This window comes from Xenopus laevis, chromosome 4L (genome assembly GCF_017654675.1).
Source record: "Xenopus laevis strain J_2021 chromosome 4L, Xenopus_laevis_v10.1, whole genome shotgun sequence".
Lineage (NCBI taxonomy): Eukaryota > Metazoa > Chordata > Amphibia > Anura > Pipidae > Xenopus > Xenopus laevis.
In genome coordinates, this window is record NC_054377.1 from 124925173 (window position 1) to 124941452 (window position 16280).

General features: G+C 41.6%; 1 protein-coding gene across 1 annotated transcript; it reads left to right on the forward strand.

Annotated features, from left to right (window-relative positions):
• Nucleotides 1-6357: 6357 nt before the first annotated feature.
• Nucleotides 6358-12337, forward strand: tlr9.L (toll like receptor 9 L homeolog). The gene is made up of 2 exons (XM_018258952.2): nt 6358-6494; nt 9208-12337. Exons 1-2 carry the CDS (start codon nt 6492-6494, stop codon nt 12280-12282), a joined length of 3078 nt encoding a protein of 1025 aa, XP_018114441.2. The 5' UTR covers nt 6358-6491; the 3' UTR covers nt 12283-12337.
• The last annotated feature ends 3943 nt before the right edge of the window (nt 12338-16280 follow it).

Here is a 16280-nt window from a genome sequence, read left to right on the forward strand (position 1 = left end):
AGATGGACATAATGAGTGATGAGGAGGAGGTCCCCGCTGCTGCTTCCTTCTGTGATGTGTCAGAAGAAATTGATGCATCTGAGGAGAATGATGATGAGGAGATTGATGTTTTGTGGGTGCCTAGTAGAAGAGAGCAAGAGGAGGGTAGTTCAGATGGAGAGACGGAGAGTCAGAGAGGCAGTAGGAGAATAAGACTTAGAAGAAGCAGGGAGGACAGCCCGCAGGGATCAGTAGGGCAACAACATGTATCGGCACCTGTGTTCAGCCGGCCAACGCACCCGCCATTGCCGCCAATGCCGCCAACTTCTACTGTTACCGCCAGATCGCACACTTCCAAAAAGTCAGCAGTGTGGGATTTTTTAATGTGTGTGCCTCTGACAAAAGCATTGTAATTTGCAATGAGTGCAGTCAGAAACTGAGCCTTGGTAAGCCCAACAGCCACATAGGTACAACTTCTATGCGAAGGCACATGAGCGGCAAGCACAAAGCACTTTGGGAGCAACACCTCAAAGGCAACAGGCAAACTAAAAGCCACACTCCTTCTGGTCCAGCATCTTACTGCTCTACCTCTGCTCTCCTTGACCCGTCTGAACCACCCTCCACTCCGCCTTCCACCTTGACCACCTGTTCCCATTCCCAGTCATCTGCCACCAGCCAAGTTTCTGTGAAGGCCATGTTTGAGCGTAAGAAGCCAATGTCTGACTGTCACCCCCTTGCCCGGCGTCTGACAGCTGGCTTGTCTGCACTCTTAGCCCGCCAGCTTTTACCATACCAGCTGGTGGACTCTGAGGCCTTCCGCAAATTTGTAGCAATTGGGACACCGCAGTGGAAGGTACCCAGCCGCAATTTTTTTTCTAAAAAGGGAATACCACACCTGTACCAACATGTGCAGAGCCAAGTTACCGCATCTCTGTCACTTAGTGTTGGGCCAAAGGTCCATATGACTACTGACGCATGGTCCTCCAAGCATGGTCAGGGCAGGTATGTCACCTACACTGCCCACTGGGTGAACTTGGTAATGGCTGGGAAGCAGGGAATGGGTAGCTCAACAACAACAGTGGAGTTGGTGTCACCGCCACGGATTGCACGCGGTTCTGCCACCACCTCTACTCCTCCATCGCTCTCTACCTCGTCTTCTTCTTCTTCTTACTCTGCTGCTGGGTCCTCCTTCTCCTCCTCCACACCTGTGCACCCCCAGCTCCCCCTAGGCTATTCGACGTGCCAGGTACGCCGTTGTCACGCTGTCTTGGGGATGACGTGCCTGGAAAGCAAAAACCATACCGGATCTGTACTCCTGTCATCTCTGCAGTCACAGGCCGATCGGTGGCTGACCCCACACCAACTGCAGATCGGAAAAGTGGTGTGTGACAATGGAAGCAATCTGTTGGCAGCGTTGAGACTAGGCAATTTAACACATGTGCCCTGCATGGCACATGTGTTAAATTTAATAGTCCAACGTTTTGTCTCCAAGTACCCAGGATTCCAGGACGTTCTCACCCAGTCCAGAAAGGTGTCGGCCCATTTCAGACGTTCCTACACAGCCATGGCACGCCTTGCTGACATTCAGCAGCGCTACAACATGCCAGTCAGGCGTTTGATTTCTGACAGCCAGACTCGCTGGAATTCAACGCTCCTTATGTTGGAACGTCTGCTGCAACAACAAAGGGCCGTCAACGAGTACCTTTTTGAACTGGGTGGTAGGACTGGATCTGCACAGCTGGGGATTTTTTTCCCCCGTTACTGGGTGCTTATGCGCGATGCCTGCAGGCTCATGCGACCTTTTGAAGAGGTGACAAATATGGTCAGTCGCACCGAAGGCACCATCAGCGACCTAATACCCTTCGCTTTATTCCTGGAGCGTGCCGTGCGACGAGTGACAGATGAGGCTGTAGACCAGCGTGACGAGGAGCTGGAAGCGCACGATTTCTGGTCGGAATCACCAGTACGAACCCAGGCACCTGCTGCAACGCAGGGAGAGGTGCCAGAAGTGGAGTCAGAGGAGGAAGGTGGCTTTGTGGAGGAGGAGGAGGAGGACCAACAGGAGCAGGCTTCCCAGGGGGCTAGTGGTGACCTTTTGGGGACCCCTGGTCTTGTACGTGGCTGGGGGGAGGAGACCGTGGATGATGCAGTCCTTGATAATGAGGAAGCGGAGATGGATAGCTCTGCATCCAACCTTGTGAGAATGGGGTCTTTCATGCTGTCATGCCTGTTGAAGGACCCCCGTATCAAGAGGCTTAAGGAGAAGGACCTGTACTGGGTCGCAACGCTACTAGACCCTCGGTACAAGCATAAAGTGTCAGAAATGTTACCAACATACCACAAGTCCGAAAAGATGCGGCATTTACAAACCAGCCTGCAAAACATGTTGTACAATGCTTTTAAGGGTGATGTCACTTCAGGAACTCATCAACATTCCAGGGGCAGAGGTGCCAGTAATCCTGCCACGAGCACACCTGCAAGGACAAAGCCCTTTGGCCAGTCTGTAACGTCAGACATGCAAATGTTTTTCTGTCCAAGGCAGCGCCACAACCCTTCTGGATCCACCCTCAAAGAACGCCTCGACCGGCAGGTAGCGGACTACCTGGCATTAACTGCAGATATCGACACTCTGAGGAGCGATGAACCCCTGGACTACTGGGTGCGCAGGCTTGATCTGTGGCCAGAGCTGTCACAATTTGCCATGAACCTCTTGTCTTGCCCAGCCTCAAGTGTGCTCTCAGAAAGGACCTTCAGTGCAGCAGGAGGGATTGTAACTGAGAAGAGAACTCGCCTAGGTCACAAAAGTGTCGATTACCTGACCTTTATTAAAATGAATGAGGGGTGGATCTCGGAGGGTTACTGCACGCCGGAAGACTTGTTCTGACTTCTATGCAGCTGTCCTTCTCTTCAAGCCTCATGACTCCACACACAGCTGTCCTTTAGCGTCCTCCTCCTCCCTCCGCCACCGTTACAAACTAGGGTGCAAACCCTACTGGTTTAATTTTTTCTGGCCTCTGTGCTTCAGTGGCTGCAACCAAAAAAACTGGGCAAACAATGTCTACAAGGTCAACGTATGGCAAAAAATGACTATTTTCAGCATTTATATGGCATATTTTTTCTGGCAACTGTGCTTCAGTGGCTGCGTCCAAAAAAATGCATATTTTCTGCATTTATATGGCATAATTTTTCTGGCCTCTGTGCTTCAGTGGCTGCAACCAAAAAAATGCATATTTTCAGCATTTATATGGCATAATTTTTCTGGCCTCTGTGCTTCAGTGGCTGCAACCAAAAAAATTTATATTTTCAGCATTTATATGGCATAATTTTTCTGGCAACTGTGCTTCAGTGGCTGCGACCAAAAAAATGCATATTTTCAGCATTTATATGGCATAATTTTTCTGGCCTCTGTGCTTCAGTGGCTGCAACCAAAAAAATTTATATTTTCAGCATTTATATGGCATAATTTTTCTGGCAACTGTGCTTCAGTGGCTGCGACCAAAAAAATGCATATTTTCTGCATTTATATGGCATAATTTTTCTGGCCTCTGTGCTTCAGTGGCTGCAACCAAAAAAATTTATATTTTCAGCATTTATATGGCATAATTTTTCTGGCCTCTGTGCTTCAGTGGCTGCAACCAAAAAAATGCATATTTTCAGCATTTATATGGCATAATTTTTCTGGCAACTGTGCTTCAGTGGCTGCGACCAAAAAAATGACTATTTTCAGCATTTATATGGCATATTTTTTCTGGCCTCTGTGCTTCAGTGGCTGCGGCCAAAAAAACTGGGCAAACAATGCCTACAAGGTCAACGACGTTGACCTTGTAGGCATTGTTTGCCCAGTTTTTTTGGCCGCAGCCACTGAAGCACAGAGGCCAGAAAAAATATGCCATATAAATGCTGAAAATAGTCATTTTTTGCCATACGTTGACTCAACGTATATGGCAAAAAATTACTATTTTCAGCATTTATATGGCATATTTTTTCTGGCAACTGTGCTTCAGTGGCTGCGACCAAAAAAACTGGGCAAACAATGCCTACAAGGTCAACGTATGGCAAAAAATGACTATTTTCAGCATTTATATGGCATATTTTTTCTGGCAACTGTGCTTCAGTGGCTGCAACCAAAAAAACTGGGCAAACAATGTCTACAAGGTCAACGTATGGCGAAAAATTACTATTTTCAGCATTTATATGGCATATTTTTTATGGCAACTGTGCTTCAGTGGCTGCGTCCAAAAAAATTGGGCAAACAATGCCTACAAGGTCAACGTATGGCAGTTGTTTAAAGAGAACAGTAGATTACTAGCCAGCAAAGCTACCTAAGCTAAAATGTCCCTCAAATCCCTGCAGACTTCTGTCCCTCCAATACAGAGCAGTATCAAGCAGATTACTAGCCAGCAAACTTACTATCATCTGTCCCTGAAATCACTAACAGCTCTCCCCCTACACTATCTCTTCCAAGCACACACAGGCAGATTTTTCAGATACATTTTTGCCCTTGATCCCCCTCTGGCATGCCACTGTCCAGGTCGTTACACCCTTTAAACAACTTTAAAATAATTTTTCTGGCCAGAAATGTCTTTTCTAGATGTTAAAGTTCGCCTTCCCATTGAAGTCTATGGGGTTCGCGAACCGTTCGCGAACCGCTCGCATTTTTGCGCAAGTTCGCGAATATGTTCGCGAACTTTTTTTCCGACGTTCGCTACATCCCTACTGAGCATGTGAGTGTCACAGACACTTTCCAAGATGGTGACCCCCCTGTGACAAGTTTGAAGTCCTGGATCATTGCTGTTATTGACAAGCTGAAACTTTAGGCTGGTGCAATAAGTTCAGTATATAAAATATGGCATTTTGAATCATATTCATTTTAAGGGTTTAGTTCTACTTTATATCATGATATGGCAAGTGTTATGTTAACCTGCTAATTAATAAAAACTTTAAAGGCAGAAAAGTAATCTTATTTTTGGTACTAATTATGGTTTTATTTTGAGAACTGCTTGCTTCTAAAGCAAGGGTCTCCAACCTTTATTACCTGTGAGTTACATTCAAATGTAAAAATATGGCAGAAGAATTGGGGGAGGCACATATTTCTTTTTCTCCTGCTGGCTCAATTTTTCCCTACCCACCGCACTCTTCTGTAAGCCTTAAACTGCAGTGTGCGCAATAACGGTGTAACAATGGTTGTAAAAACTAACGATATTATGCTGGTCTATAAGTAATCCGTGATCACCAAGTAACTGCCAGGAACTCATGCCCCAGCCCTTTTGCAAGAGGTGATAAACTAAGAACAAAAATTAATAATCGTTTATGAAATCCCACAATAAACAGTCACAGTATGAGCAAGCATATTCTATTCACAATTAAAGTAAGGTACACACACAGCCTTATGTGTTTCATGCTACAGCTCACTTAATCATAGGTTGGTTGTATTATTACGTTCACTATAGCACAAAACGTGTTGTATTGTGTGTGCCCTACTTTAAATATAAAGTACAGGTATAGGATCCCTTATCTGGAAACCCGATATCCAGAAAGCTCCGAATTAAGGAATGGCTGTCTCCCAAAGACTCCATTTTATCCAAATAATCCAAATTTTTAAAAATGATTTCCTTTTTCTCTGTAATAATAAAACAGTAGCTTGTACTTGATCCCAACTAAGATATAAGTAATCCTTATTGGAAGCAAAACCAGACAATTGGGTTTATTTAATGTATAAATTAATTTCTAGTAGACTTAAGGCATGAAGACCCAAATTACAGAAAGATCCGTTATCCGGAAAACCCCAGGTCCCGAGCATTCTGGATAACAGGTCCCATACCTGTATTATACTATACCTGCAACTCCACAGCTTATTCCCTACAGTACAGGAGCTGCTGGATTACCTGCCTCAAGAGAGAAATTGTTAGTGCACTTTACATCCCTTTATGTTTTTAATGTCAAGGAAAGGATGGTGCAAATATATATTTCTTGTGCATTAGAAGTTTCTGTTCCATTTATAATTGTATTTACATCCCCTTTAAGGCAGTTCTGATATACTGGTCCTACAATGGCAACATTTTGAAGGTTAGGGTCAGGTGCGGATAAAAGTTTTGTAGGTTAGGGTCGGGGTTGGGGTTTAATTTTTCCTGACCAGCACATCACTACTAAGCACACACACAGTTCTAAATATTTACAGTTATTGGTACCTTGGTTATATCTTTGTGAGAGGTTCAAAAGCCGCAGTGCTGCATTGTGTCAATGGGCTGCCAGTGGTAACCCAATTGTCTGCCTGTGAACCAACTGGTCAGGTGACTGTAATAAGGTCAGATTTTAGGGCTATAATCTACAATAAATTCCACTGTGTTTGTATATATATAAAACAGGAACCAATGAAACCGCTACAATAGCTTTAAATATTTTGCAGAACTGAAAATCATTAGCTCACAGCAAAGTGAAGCACGACAGGCACAATCATTAACTACACATGAAGGAGAACACACCCAGGATTACACAGGCATCTCTCCCTGGCAATGGTGAGTTTTCTGAATCTTCATCAGGCCTTTACCATCCCTTGTTTTCTACCCAGAAACTGATGATGAAAGATATAAATGGGCATGTGTGTAAAACACTGCACACAATCAGAGATAGAGCACATGGGGCCCCAGGCAATGCAGAAAAGGTGGAAACTAGGGATGCACTGAATCCATGATTCAGCCAAATCTGAATCCTGCTGAAAAAGGACTAATCCAATTGTCTGACGGAACTGAATGACTTGAGGTTTTGCCACAAGGGCTTGGTAATTGATTTTCCTTGTCTCACACTGTGCGTGCGGTTCTTTTTACCCTTCCTTGCCTTGATTTGCATGTGAATATTTGCATATACAAATTAGGGTTCAGATTCTGTTCGGGATTAGGACAAATTCCTTCATGAAAGATTTGGGATTCGGCTGAATCCAAAAAAGTGGATTTGGTTCATCCGTGGAAACCAAGTCACCTGTGGGTCCTAGGACACCAGGATTGATATCCATAATATAAAAAGTAAATAAGCGTATACTTTAGTTATTAGATTTACAATAATACCATTACATTTAATGTGTTGGAGGACTGATGTGAACAGTCTATTGGGTCTCTGCCCCCTTCCCATCCCCTAAGGTCAGCACTAAGGAGAAGGCACACTGAATAGCAACATGGGATAAAAAGCGGAACATTGGGGCGTAATTTTTTCAGCAAAACGAGGCGAAAACATTCGCCCATCCCTTCTAAGGTCAGCACTAAGGAGAAGGCACACTGAATAGTAACATGGGATAAAATGGGGAACTTACTGTTAGTAAGAATAAGAATAGAACCAATTATGTCTTGAAACTGATACTGAAGCATTCCTGTAAAACACTGGAACATGTCAGTACGGCTTAAAGAACCAATAGTGCCCAACATACTCTCTGTTCAAAGCATTGTATACTGTTTTACTTTCGCATTATTAAGTACTATGTGCAATACAGAGTGGAAAAGCAAACATATTTAGCAGGGGGATCCTGGGTGAGCCACTAGGTTAGGACCAGTAATTGACCAATAAAATAAAAATCAATACCTACACTTAACGCTTTTCACACCTATACCAATGTTGTAGCAGTATTAAAAACCAAGAATAAATATTATTCTTGGTTTTTAATAGTATATTAAATCAGAGCTAGATCAGATTAGATCAGAGCTAGTATATGGAATAGATCCAGGCATTGTATGCAGTGGCAGTGCAAGTGGATCTGTGCAGAGTATGTGAAACCAGACTGGTATGTGCCAGGGTTCATAACTAGAAGCTCCTATTTACATATATACTCAGAGTGAAACCACCCAGGGAGCCACATTGCAACCAGACAAAACATCAAAAGCAGAAAAAAACTGAGAACCCCAGCGACCTAGTACCATTGCATCCATATGATATTTTAGAGGCAAGAGGCAAACTCATCAACCAAAAATTACCTGTATTCAAAGACTAGGGGCAGATTCACTAAAGGACAAAGTGGCTAACGCTAGCGACAACTCACCAACGTTGCCATCCGCACGGACATCGCCAATTCGCTAACAGGCGCAGACGAGAATTCGCTAGTGAAAGAGACTGTCAGGCAACTTTTCGCTCTGGCGAAAGGTCGTTACTCTGCAAATTCAATAAAGTGCGGATTTTACTTTCACCAGAGTTGACTTCACCACCTCAGACCAGGCGAAGTGCTAAAAAGAAGCAGCTAGATCTTCCTCAGTCTTATGTCACTTACATGCATGCATTTAGGTTCCCAAAACCCTGGTGACTTTTCCTTTTTTGAAGCAGGATTGCCTGCAAAAATCCTAACAAACTTTTTTTTGGGAAACGGGTTGTCTCCAGACATTTCAGAACATTCATTTTACAGTGGGCTCATGTGTAGGGCATTATATTAACTCTCTTGTCTTTATTAAGGTTCCCTGGACATTTGTAATAATGAGTGGCAACTTCAAGCATTTGCACCAACATTTATAATAAAGACCACCATACAACTTTAAATTACCCGCCATATGCAAATTGACATAAACACAAGACCACTAGCGAAATTTCGCTAGGCACAAACTAACGATATTGTATCTTCGCTATGAAATGCTCGCACTGCCGAGGTAATGCTAGCGAAAAGTCGCCAGCATTCGGCACCCAGGGCGCAACTACGCATATTAGTGAATTAGCATAGTAGTAAAGAATTTGCGCCTGGCGAAGTGGTGCAATGCGGTCGCTGGCGACAGTTCGTCCTTTATTGAATCTGCCCCTAAGCCTGTATACAAGAAGGAGGTGTTCAGGAACAGAAACTCATTGAACTATACACAAAACATGAATACCTTATATAATTTGGGAATAAACACTCAATATTTATACCACAGTCCCATTATTCATGAGTGCCCTGGGTTAGTTTAATACCCATATCAGGTCCTTGGCAACTTATGTGATTTTGCTGTACTATTGGCACTAGCACTTAGAGAGTGTTAGCTATTAGAGGTGAGGTTGCCTTAGGTTACTTTTAATGAACAGTATTGTCTAGAGGTTCTTGGTATAAAGTAACTAAATCAATAAACAGGCCCAGATGGACTGTTATGAGTTACACCAGTGATATCAGCATAGTGGGGGTGAACAAGTTTTGAACCATAAAAAGGGGAGCTTTAATTGTGGAATATGTAGAGCTACTCAGTGTTATACTTGAATTTATATAACATTGTTTCCCTCCATGCTCAACAGACACGGAAATTGCTCCTGCCGCTCACTCTGGACTTGATTTTAGCAGCATGCCTGACCTTCTGCAAGATTCCACATTTTCTCCCCTGTGATGATTTCAACAACGCTTCCACTGTTATATGTAGGGAGCGTCAACTAAAATGCGTCCCTCACATCGTTTCACAGAGTGTCAAAGTCTTTGATCTGGCAATAAATGAAATACGGTTGCTGGCTAACTCCACTTTCTCCGGGGTACCAAATCTTGTTACTCTTAACCTAAGTGATAATTGCCAACCAAGCAACCTGAGACCTTACAAAGAAATCTGTAGGTTGATCATTGAGCCGCACGCCTTGGTCAGTCTGAAGAACTTATCCAATCTAGACCTTAGTGGTAACAGCCTGACCACTGTACCTCCCCTTCCTGAAAATATTAAGTACTTGAATCTCAATTTAAATAAAATTCATGTGATTTCAGGATGGGAATTTTCCAGGCTTAACAATGTGAAAATCATACATCTTGGATACAACTGTTTCTACAGCAAGCAATGTGAAACATTTAGTCTGTCGGACATTGCGTTTATAAACACGGTGTCCTTAGAAGAATTGATGTTATCTTTTAACAATATTAGTTCATTTCCACAAAATCTTCCATCTTCCATTCGTACCCTTGACTTGTCAGAAAACAAGATCTCAAAAATAGAACGTGAAGATTTGTGCAACTTGACTAACCTCCATAGTCTTGATCTGCAGTGGAACTGCCAGCGCTGTGATCACGCTCTTCAGGCTTGCTACCCATGCAAAAATAACAGTGCCTTGCAACTAGTCCCAGGGGTTTTTGACTGCCTTCATAACCTTTCCTATCTAAACCTCAGGGGGAACTCACTGCACACATTACATAGTTCTTTATTCGGTAGTTTGACTAATCTCAGTCGTTTGGTTCTCTCTGACAACTTCTTGAACCTTGAAAGTGAAACATTCTTCTCAGCTCTAACCAAAGTCAAAGTGCTGAATTTGGATTTTAATTTTAAGCCCTATTCAATGTATGATCGTCTAGTCCTAAATTCTAATGTGGCCAAGATGAAGGCGCTAGAGAGAATTACAATTGTTGGATACTTCTTCAATGTCCTGGATGAAGAAGGCATCAGGCCTTTGCTTAGCTTGCCCAACCTCAGAGACATTAGCCTTAGGACTAACTTTATTCTCAAGGCTAACTTAAGTATGTTATTCAGATATAAACCTCTGCGCTTAATAAACTTGTCAGAAAACCTGATCTCTTTTCAAGAACATGAACATGGGCAAAGGCAGGTAATACATCCACCTCTCTTAGATAGAGGAAACCAAGTAGAGGGAGGATGGATGTACTCTCATTGTTTTGAAGGCCCTAACCAAGTGGAGGCAGAGGAGATTGAGTACCAACAGTGCTGGCAATATAATCACTCTGTTGACTTGTCTTTTAATAACATAGGGAGTATATTCCCTGATGAATTTTTGGGCATGGATGAAATTGAATGCCTTAACATGAGCTACAACTACATTAACCAGCGCTTAAATGGAACTCAGTTTGGTCACTTAAAGTCATTACGCCACTTGGACCTCTCATACAACAGGTTTGACATATACTACTATAAAGCTTTAAGTGAACTTCCCAAACTTAGGATACTAAATATGGAACACAACGAGTACCAGTTTATGATGAAAGGAGTAAACCACAGGTTTAACTTCCTTGGAAACCTAAAATCTTTGGTTGAACTAAACCTCAACCATAACCTTATCGGTCTACGGATAACAAGGGAGTTGAAGAGTGATTCCTTGGAGAAACTCCTCTTCCGGAATAATGAACTCGGAAGCTCATGGCAGTACGGCAAAGACAATTACTTAAACATCTTCACAAATCTTCTGAGTCTAAAAATATTGGATATAAGTTATAATCAGCTTCCAGTCATTCCAAATGAAGTCTTGGAAAACCTACCAGAGTCACTACAAAAACTCAACCTTTCCCATAATCAACTTTATTCCTTTCACTGGAATGAAATTGCACACCTGCGCAATCTTACAAACTTGGACCTCGGCTTCAATGCTCTGACAAAATTATGTGCTTATCTAACAGAAAGCAAGATTATTTATCTGAATCTGACAAACAATAAAATTAGTTTTTTGGACAAAGATTTCTTTGATTCCTTCAGTGAGCTGAAACAGCTTACACTTAGTAACAATCTCATTCAAGCTATACATGTAACCAGCTTTCCCCAACATTTCCTACAAAAACTTCATAGTCTTAATGTGAATGGTAACCCTTTCCAGTGCACTTGTGAAGCTTATTGGTTCATTAAATTCTTGATGGAGACCACAGTAACGGTTGAACATCTTTCCACAGGGATGAAATGCGACTCGCCTGATAGTCTCAGAGGGAGGTCTCTCCTCTCAATGGACCCACAGTCATGTCAAGAATTATACGGTCATTTATATTTTATCTGGTCAAGCATTTTAGTGATATCATTTATGGTCATTACCACCATATGGAAGCTTTTTTCTTGGAACCTCTGGTATACTGGTCACCTAATCATGGCAACCCTCAGAAGTTACACAAAGCTTCGTGACAAACCCACAGAAGATTTTGATGCTTTTATCGCCTTCAACACAAAGAACAGTGCTGTGAAAGACTGGGTTTATCATGAGCTGCTGGTGCAGTTGGAAAGTTCTGAGGGGGGAGCATTTACTTTGTGCTTAGAAGAAAGAGATTGGTTAGCTGGGAGGTCAAGTATTGAGAACCTTTATGATGCAATTTACAGGAGCAAAAAGACTGTTTTCATTATTACACGTGAATGGTTCAACTGTGGTCTTCTGCGCCATGCCTTTTTCATGTCCAATCAAAGACTGCTTGATGAAAAGAAAGATGTGGTGGTCTTAGTAATTCTGGATCACAAAATGAAAATGTCTCAGTATTTTGTAACAAGGAAGAGACTTTGTCCCAAGAGCTTCTTGAACTGGCCACGTAACCCCAAAGCACACTCTCACTTCTGGCATATGCTGCGTAAATTTCTAAGGCAGGACAGCCGCCATTGTTGTGGCTCCCAACTTAGAAAATATGTAGACAAATAAACTAGGGATCTTTTATATTCATGAGCCAGTTAAAGACTAGTAATATACCCATTTCTGTTCCAAGATAGATTGATGGTATGTAAGTTTTTTTTTCATCAATTTAGCAAATGCTTTATTTGTCCGGTTGGTAGAGAGGAGGATTTATTTTTATTTCTATTTTATATTATTTTATGTTTCTTGATGAATCTTTGTTTAAAGTCAACATTTGTTGCTTTATTCTCAATGGATTGATATGTAATAATATTTTTATTTTGTAAACTGTTGGGCTTTATTGTAAGTCAATAATTTGCTCTTACTGTTTATTTTGCAATACCAATAAAAATAATTGGAAAAGAAAGACTAGAAATGTAATAAAATGAGGCTCAGATTTAGGAGCAGATTAGTGATGTCCGAAACCGCCCTCCCTCCAACTGTGCATGCCCCTGCACCCGCCTTCCTTTTATAGACCCGCAGCGACACGCCCCGCCAATGTCACAAAAGGGGCGGGGGGAGCAGGCGCCCTTCTATAAAAGAAGAACCCGGAAGCCGGCAGTGTAAGGTGAAGGGCCAGGAGAGCAAGAAGAAGAGCTTAACCTTGACCCGCCCGCCACCCGCGAATAGGGGTGCGGGTCAGCCGGAACCAGCGGGCAAACCCGCAAGTCCTGCGTATATTGGGTCAGCCCGTACATCACTAGAGCAGAAAAACTCACCCAAATTCAATTCATTCCTATGGGATGTTTAGAAGTGTATTTATCAATGAGTTAAATGTCACCATTTAATAAATATGCTTCTAAAAATCCCATAGGAATTAATAGAACGTGGGTGATGTTTCCATGTGATTAATTTCACACTTTGATAAATCTGCCCCATAGTGTTATTCATAATTTTAACTGCTATTAACTGTCCTTAGATCTGCTATTGTCACTTCAAAACTACAATTTAGTTGCAGGGGTAACTAAGCCTTAGCAACCAGCAGTGGCAATTCCAAGTCTGTATTGTAGAATAAAAAAATCTAAATATTAAAAGGAAAAAAGAAGGCTAACTGCAAATTAGTTACCCCTGGACTGCACAATACATGTGGTTTCAAATGCAAGTGGTGAGAGAGGGGTGGTCCAAGACAATGCAATAAGGAAGGCAAAAGAGATGTAACCAAATGTGGATAAGTGAGTAGGTTATTGTACCTGATAATCTGTGGGGTACATACATTATGGAGGACCCTGGGAACTGCCTACAGTGCACAAAGATTAAAAAACAATAATGGAAAAATAAATGCCATTGGCCTGTAGCCCAGAACATCAACAGTTTGTTTTTTAATTAAAGCATGCACATGTTGTGAAACACACCACTAAGGGGCATGTTTACTAACATTGGAGATAAATATCTGGAGAGATTTCTGGAGATGTTGCCCATAGCAACCAATCAGATCTTTGCTTTTGTTTTCTAACTTGGCTGTGGCTGTTTAAATCTAATTGCTGATTGGTTGCCATGGGCAACATCTCCAGAAATCTCTCCAGATATTTATCTCCAATGTTAGTAAACATGCCCCTTAGCATGGACATGCAACAGCCATGGGAAATAATGCTGCATTGTGGGTAAAAACATGGTGATTTGCACTTGGGTTAGTAAACAAGTTCTGAATTTTGCAAGTTATTAATCTGAGCATGCAGTGCAGTTGAGCATAATCATTTTCTGCATCTGTTCATATTGCTGTAAGGTATACATTAACACTAGTGCCAGCTGAGTGGGACACTTTTTAATTTTCTCAGTGTCTCATGAGCTGTCTCTCCTTCCCGAAGCCGCTTTTTATACAGATCGGCCACTAGGTAACTGGAGTGGGGTCAGCCTAGATCAGTTGGGAGAAGACTAGTTTGTTGATCATCTGAAGCTACTAGCGGCAGTAATGGCCTATTAACTCTTATTATATAGCTTTTAGATTTTAGCAGAACATTTGGCACAGTTAATATGACTGTACCATTACCAATGCTCACCAATCCCAGGAAGGTGGCAATACTTGACTAATACTGGAAAGGTACTGTGACTTGCGACATATGCGCAGATAAGCCACCTTCTATAAACCTGGGATATCTTGTGTGGCTAAAAATGCCATATTTTATATACTGAACTTATTGCACCAGCCTAAAGATTCAGCTTGTCAATAGCAGCAATGATCCAGGACTTCAAACTTGTCACAGGGGGTCACCATCTTGGAAAGTGTCTATGACATTCACATGCTCAGTGGGCTCTGAGCAGCTGTTGAGAAGCTAAGCTTAGGGATCGTCACAAATTATCAAGCAGAAAATGAGGTTGGCCTGTAATATAAGCTGATGCTACAGAGCTGATTATTCAATTCTGATGCTAATTGCACTGGTTTCTGTGCTGCCATGTAGTAATTATCAGTATTAATTACTAATCAGCCTTATATTGTGACATTTCTATTCTATATGTACTGTATATTGTGAGTGGGTCCCTAAGCTCAGTAAGTGACAGCAGCACAGAGCATGTGCAGTGAATCAGCATATAAGAAGATGGGGAGCTACTGGGGCATTAGGCTTTGATACAATTCCAACAGGCACTTACTGTGGCCCCACTTTTAAGCAAGGAACCAAGCAGAGGTTGGCTGTTTGGCCAACTTAATCGAAACTTAAAACAGCGGAAATGATGAGATGACAGTGACTAATTCTATTGGTCATGCAGCTAACTGTTAAAATGAATATTTAATATAAGCTTCAGCATTCTGAAATAAGCAACTTTCTAAATACAATCAATTAACAATGCTGTACTGTTTCTGAAATAATCAAGTTTATGTTCACTATTCCTCTCTCAGCATCTGTTTCTCTTCATTCTCTCTTCATTCAGGAGTTGGGTGTCAGATGAATTATCCAATATATCTTATAGGGGACTCCTTATGCCTAGAAGATGTATTAGAGCTCACTTTTAAAATCACCAGAAATCCTGTCTCTCTACATGCAGAATTTGTGCAAAAACAGTTATTTTGTTAGATTTTGTTTGTACTGGAATCGGTTATTTGAGTGAGCTCTAATTCATCTGCTAGGAAAGGAAGCCCCCCAAAAGATATATTGTAGACTGAAGATAAAAATTAAACTATCTCTGTGTTTTGCTTTACTGCATCTAGATATTAAAATGCTTTCTGCAATTCCTAAGTCAAATATTATCTCCAATGTGAGTAAATTATTGACTTCCTTTTTTCTAGCTGCTTCTAGGAAAGCTTTATTTAATTTCTGGTTACAAAAGGAACCCCCCTCATTATCGGACATCATCTCTTATATGAATCAGCTTAGTTGGCAAGAAGCCTTAATAACTAAAACTAAAGGAAGTATTTCCAAAGATTCTTTTAGGCTGGTTTGGTCTCCTTATTTTGAAATCTGTAACTCCAATACTGGCGATCAAATAATGCACTTTCTTCAATAGTTAGATGACCTATCTGACATTCCAGATGATAAATGGGCTTTTTCTTTCTTTTATTACATGTGCATCCACTGGCTTAGTTAATTTGTAGTTAGTTTTTGTTATTTTTCATGAATGATATAGTTATGATAATATCATGCCATTGTCTCGTATGCAACATATTTTGTTCATCTGCATAACATTTGTTGTCATTTTGATTTCATTTGTTTAAAGGGATACTGTCATGGGAAAAAATTTTTTTTTCAAAATGAATCAGTTAATAGTGCTGTTCCAGCAGAATTCTGCACTGAAATCCATTTCTCAAAAGAGCAAACAGATTTTTTTATATTCAATTTTGAAATCTGACATGGGGCTAGACATTTTGTCAATTTCCCAGCTGCCCCTGGTCATGTGACTTGTGCCTGCACTTTAGGAGAGAAATGCTTTCTGTCAGGCTGCTGTTTTTCCTTCTCAATGTAACTGAATGTGTCTCAGTGGGACATGGGTTTTTACTATTGAGTGTTGTTCTTAGATCTACCAGGCAGCTGTTATCTTGTGTTAGGGAGCTGTTATCTGGTTACCTTCCCATTGTTCTTTTGTTTGGCTGCTGGGGG